The 6208-nt window shown below is 49.7% G+C and overlaps 1 protein-coding gene across 1 annotated transcript; it reads right to left on the reverse strand.

Annotated features, from left to right (window-relative positions):
• Positions 1–851: 851 nt before the first annotated feature.
• LOC123059048 (uncharacterized) lies at positions 852–1626 on the reverse strand. The gene has a single exon (XM_044481697.1). The coding sequence runs from the start codon at positions 1422–1424 to the stop codon at positions 993–995; it is 432 nt and encodes a 143-aa protein (XP_044337632.1). The 5' UTR covers positions 1425–1626; the 3' UTR covers positions 852–992.
• Positions 1627–6208: the final 4582 nt, after the last annotated feature.

The raw sequence follows: 6208 nt of genomic DNA on the forward strand, positions 1-6208 counted from the left end.
TGGTCTCTGATACCTGGTGTTAGGCATAAACCGAGAATCTCTATTACAACAACTATCTCAATCTTTGGTTTGATTCGAGTACAAGAGAATTACATGAATGAAAGAACTAGGGTTCATGCGAGTGCGGAATTAGGGTAGGGGTAGCTGATGCCGCCGTTGCCGTCTGATCCACTGGATGCTCCTCCTTCCATGTGAGTCGCCTGAAGTAGTGTCGTGGCGTGGCTTTAGTTGGCCCACTCCGTCCCACTGACGCGTGGGTTGGGTCGTTTGGGCCGTGCGGGCCGCTGGGCAGCATGGTTGCTGTGGGAGTCGCTGCCTGCGGGTCCGTGAGTCAGGCGTGCTGAAACTTCGATGATGAACAAGACAGTTCAGGAGCACGGAATGGCAGCTGAAACAGGTCCCGAACGTAGACACTGATTGGTGCTACAGCAACGGAGAGAGCTCGGGCGTGAAAGTGAAATCCCCCCTAATCATTGACAACAACCACAAGAGTTGAGCTGCTCGTTGCTTCCAAGCACTTTAACACGTAATCGCCCAACCCGATCAGGTAAAGCGCACACCCAACATTCACATGGCCTTCAGGCTTCAGTTAGCCCCGACGACCGGTGCATCTCAAGCCATGCTTGTACTTGCACACCTCTCTCACGTCTCACCACGACAAAACACACATAGTTGCCGTGGCAAAGTAGTACACACTGCAGAAATTACGAGATCGACGCAGACAGAGATATATACGTGCACCGGAGAGACGTCTCAGTTTTCTGGTCTGACGAAGCAGAGGAGCGAAGCACGTTGCCATCCGTGCACAGAATTCTCGATACGAAACAATCAACACATATAACAAATGTTGCTTGTGCCGGTAGTACTAAATCATCAGCATCTCTTGCGACTGGAAACGTACAACAACAGCAAAAGGGAAGCTTTTTTACACAGGAATTACCATCCTAACCCCGCCCTAATTAATTAATTAACTACTAAATTTCAAGAACAGCTCAACGCCATGCCACGAGCTTATCCGGAACAGAGCTCATCGGAGGAGCAGAGACGCGGACACGCCCTTGCGTCGGCGTCCGCAACCGTTGCTCCTTGGAGGAGGAGGAGGACGAGGGGAGGAGGCCGGAGGAGAGGGTGGAGATGACGCCGGCGAATCCGAAGAGCAGCGCGACGCCGGCGACCCACGGCATGAGGAGGAAGCCGATGGCGAACGTCACGGACCCGCACAGCATCAGCGCCATCGACGCGCCCAGCAGCATCGACGCCGCGCCCGCCGGCGACATGCTGCCCCGCGGGCGCCGCGCCACGGGCCTCGGGGGCGGATCCGTCGAGGACGCCGCCGCGACGGGGGCGATGATGGTGACGAGCAGCGTGCAGAGGTCGCGCATCAGCCGCGAGTCGTCGTCGCCCTTGCCGCCGGCCTGCTCCATGGCGAGCTCTCGCGTGGCCGTTTGGCTGATCTTGGTGAACACGAGCGCACGAGGAGAGGAGGAGAGCGCGCGAGGAAGGAAGGAGGAGCTGGAGACGAGAGGAAAAGGAATGGGAATCGCCGGCGGAAAAAGGGCGTATATATGCCCCACGTCCCAGTCGTTCGCGCGGGCCCCGCTCCTCCGGTATCCAGTTGGGGCCCGGTCAGCATCACAGTCCACGCACGGCACCTAACGAACCAACAAACTGCGGCCCCGCGGCCTGTTTGGACGCAGACATGCGGGACCAGGACGTGCCCCGGCCCGCCGTCAGCGAGTGGGACGAGAGCGAATGCCGTTTTGGGCATTCCGTTGGGTCGCGGCGATGATGGGCGCTCCGGATAGGGTAAAGAAGAGAAAAGAAAAGCTGCACGCGTCCTCGGCCGAGTCATGGCCGCATCGTCTGGTTGATTGGGCGTTATCCGTTCCCTGACAGGTTGGCCCACGCGGCGGCGGAGGAGGCGTTTCTGTGTGGCTGCGGGGCTTTCCGGCGGAGAACTGTTGCGGGGCACCTCACCGCGTCGTCCCGAGGAACGGAAAAATGATGGCGGACGGAACGGGAAGCGTCAGCCGACGTGCGGGCTGCGGCGACGGGGAGGTGGGGAAGCTGCGAGAGCTGGCCGGCCCCACATGCCAAATCTTTGCGGTGCATCTTTTTGAGAAATGTTAATGCGGTATCTTATTTGGCAAAAGAGATTTATTCCAAAATAATAGGATTACAGTCTGCTGATACAAGATATAGTATAGAATAACTGGTGGCCCTCGCTGCAACATAAGCAACGTAATCTCCTCTAACAAGAGACCATAAGACGATTTGACGAGGAAAGAATTTAACGGCGAAGAGAGAGCGCCCACTGAGTCAGGTTGTACCAAAATAAGGAGATTAGAGCATTGAATTTCCAATTAAGGTCATTCCCTCTCGCATTACTAGTTGCAAACGAAGAGCAGGTGACAAGTAGCAAAAGTAACACCACCATTGTTGTCACGAAGGATCATACCCGCTTCGTCGGGCCCGTCCTCCGAGGAGAAAGAGCCATCCACTGAAAGGGTGAACCAGTCGGGCGGCGGCGAAGACCGAACTGGCTCAGTCAGCTTTGGTCTATCTACCCGCACCGGGATGGGGGGGGGGGGGGCATCCACAGGGACTTGCCCTTTAACATCTGCTCAACACTCAGGTACGTGTATCTTCGACGGTATTGTCCAAATCTCACCCATAGAATCACAAAGTGAAGCCACCATGTCACATGTAAACAAATGCATGATATGAATCGCCAATGGCAGCGCCACACAGCAGGCAGGAGGCCTAGCAGGGGATATGCCGTGCCCGCTTACATTGCATGGTTGGTAGTGCACCTGCGGCAACCTTCTATGCATGTGATCGCATGAGATGTGGAACTGCGGTGCGCCAGATTAAGTTCCAAATACTTCTATCATTGTTGGGGTTAGAACTAGAAGCCCCCACCAAGAAGGTATCTTCATGTTGTTCCATTGCTAGTTTATAGGCACTACCAACGTTGAAGCAACCTTTTGAGTCAGGTTGCCAAGCAATAAAATCCTTTTGCCGACGAGCTGATGTGTGAATTTTACAGATAGCCAACACATCCGCTGCAAGAAAGTGTTGGCTCAATAAGTCCATTCTCCAAGATCTATTAATATCCTGAAAATATGAGAATCCATTAAGTCTGCATTGCCGATTTAACGTGATCGGACGAAATGAAGGTCCACGAGGAATCCACAGGTCCTCCAAACTCCGATAAACGTGCAATTGCCAACATGACAAATAATACATTTTTTCAGAAGTTCCAAGCCATGTTCAATTCCACGCCACAACGTTGAAGCATTATCTGTGCATACGGTGTCGACAAGATTCCCATTGGGGTAGTATCCTGCTTTAAGCAGTCAGGCACATAGGTGATTGGGTATGTCTATGAATCTCCATGCCTGTTTAGCTACAAGTACTTGATTGAAAGCTCTCATGTCTCTAAAGGCAAGCCCTCTCTTTAACTTTGGAAGGACAAGTTTGTCCCAAGCAACCCAAGTCATCTTTCTCCATCCTTTCTCAACTCCCCACCAATATTGTCATATCATCTTAGTTAGATCATCGCAAACAGAAAAGGGCAATTTCAAAGCGCTCATGACATTTGTTGGGATCGTCTGCACCATTGATTTTATAAGGATCTCCTTACCGGAAGAGACCATAAACGATCACCCCAATCCATAAGCCTCGTGCTGAGCTTTTCCTATATTGTCTGGAACTTTCCTTTATGCATTCTACCCTCAAGCACTCGAAGCCCAAAAAACTTGAAGTCAAAAACCTCCCGAGACACTTATAAAATATTTTTCACTTCAAGATAGACAGACTACGAACAATTTACAGAAAACATGATGGAGCACTTGGACGGATTAACAAGTTGTCTCATTGTCATCGTCGGAGTTTCGCTTCATTGTCATACAACATCGGAGATGGAACACTGTCTGATGGGGGGCGAGGTTGGATGAGTAGAGGAGGTTGAACGAGGGAGGAGGAGAGGAGAAGGAGAGCACAAAAACGACAGGAGTGAGGTTGACCTCGATGGACACAATTGAAAAACATAAGAGTGATCTGCCACAAGTACAAGAGAGGTGGTGCATGGGTGACAGTAACGAGCCTTTTTGTCGGGACCTGATAATTGTGTGTTTGTTGAATTAGGGGCATAATTTTTTAGTAGATTAGTTTGTAATTTGCATGCCCATATTAACGTGATTATGTAAAAGGTAGGAATTTATTTGATAAATTCTTATTTGGTAAGCATTTATTGATAACCAAAGAAAATGAATTTTTTTTTGGTACGGCAATATGAGATGGAAGTCATGGAACAATTGATGCAATCTTTCGGTGAAAATCGATGAGAAAATCAAAGGTGGAAAGAAAAAAAATCAAAACAGAGAGAGAGAGAGAGAGAGAGAGAGAGAGAGAGAGAGAGAGAGAGAGAGAGAGAGAGAGAGAGAGAGAGAGAGAGAGAGGTGGAACATACGTAACATAAGACTTGGTGATTGGGGGTGTGACGATGTCTTAACTTGATGACGTAAAGGGGGGCCTAAGAGGAATTTGGTGAGGGACCCCTTTTGTCCAAATCTACGGAGAGGCGATCTTTGGAGGCACCACGTGCCAGCTCTTTTCTCTTTGTAGGTCGATGCACCCTCCTCATTCGTTGGCGTGGAAGTGTGGGGACCCGATGGTTGGATGGACTCGTAGATGTTCTCCATCTGGATTTTACATTCAATCGTTTCGGCCATACCGGTGGTGGACAAGGCAAATCTAAATATATTTTCTCAACCAAAGTGTCGTTCGTGGTGGAGACATCGTTGGTCTGACAAAATGGTCCCACTGAATCTCCCATATCGACGGTATCCTCTACGACGGCTTTGATGGTGTATATTTCGGTCGGTCCTTCTCTCCTCTGAGGTTATGATCTGGAAAGTTTGTTAGTGCAGTGGCAACGACAAGTTCCGTTTGCAGTTTGATCCTCCAACCCCGTCTCCATCACATTGGTGTACCCTTAGGAGCTGGCGTGAGGCCTGTGAAAAATAATGGAGATTTGGTCGGATCTGTGGCTCTTCCAACGGTGATGTTTTCTACTCCGGGGCATTGGTCGGATAGGAATGTGGCCTTGATGACTTTCCGTCTATGATAAAAAATGACATGCTTACTCCAGCACTTGAGTGGCATATGGGAACGTGCCATCGCCCTGTTTTGGAGGATGAAGACAGGCAATCCCGGCGACTTTGATGTAGCTTTTAAAAACAGGCTTTGTGGAAAAAGTGAAGAAGTGTTGGAGGCTAAAGGGAAAAGCTAGTATAATAGGGGAAGAGCGAGGGGAGGTGGGTAACTAGTTCGGTCGAAAATAAGCATGACGATCGATATCCTATCAGGAGGATGGCCCCAATAGGGGGTGGACAACATTGATGAGGAATACGACCATAAGGAATAATGTTCACATCATAGCATGCATGTTAAGAGTGATATTGGCGTAGTTGTTTTGTCTCTGAACTTACATGCCCTAGGACATGGGGAGCTCAACATTTGCGTCGGGACTATGGGCTGGCTTAGGATAGTCCCATGCTACATCATGTACTATATCTTAGTAATGTCCAAGAGCTGAAACCCACAAGATCTCGCAACCAACTCATGGTCTGACATATGGATAGCTAGCTTCCATGCACCCATGTCCATGGCTAATTCTTTGGTGATATTCCAGTCCTTCAGATCTCTCTTTATCGACTCCTCCCATGTTAAGTTTAATCTACCCCGACCTCTCTTAACATTACGAGCACGCTTTAGCCGTCCATTGTGCACTAGATTTGTTGGGGGCTTGCACTGAATTTTCCCAAACCATCTCAGACGATGTGGATAAGCTTCTCTTCAATCGGTGCTACTCCAACTCTATCCCGTATACATCATTCCGGATCCGATCCTTCCTTGTCTGGCCACACATCCATCTCAACATGCACATCTTTGCTACACCTAACTATTGAACATGTGGCCTTTTAGTCAACCAACACTCAGTGCCATACAACATTGCGGGTCGAATCCCCATCCGATAGAATCTTCCTCTTAGCTTTTGTGGCACTCACTTGTCACATAGAACACTAGAAGCTTGGCGTCACTTTATCCATCCGACTTTGATTTGATGGCTCACATCTTCATGATATCACCATCCTTCTGCAGCATTGACCCCAAATACCAGAAGGTGCCCTTCTGAGGTATC

Source organism: Triticum aestivum, chromosome 3A, assembly GCF_018294505.1.
Source record: "Triticum aestivum cultivar Chinese Spring chromosome 3A, IWGSC CS RefSeq v2.1, whole genome shotgun sequence".
NCBI lineage: Eukaryota > Viridiplantae > Streptophyta > Magnoliopsida > Poales > Poaceae > Triticum > Triticum aestivum.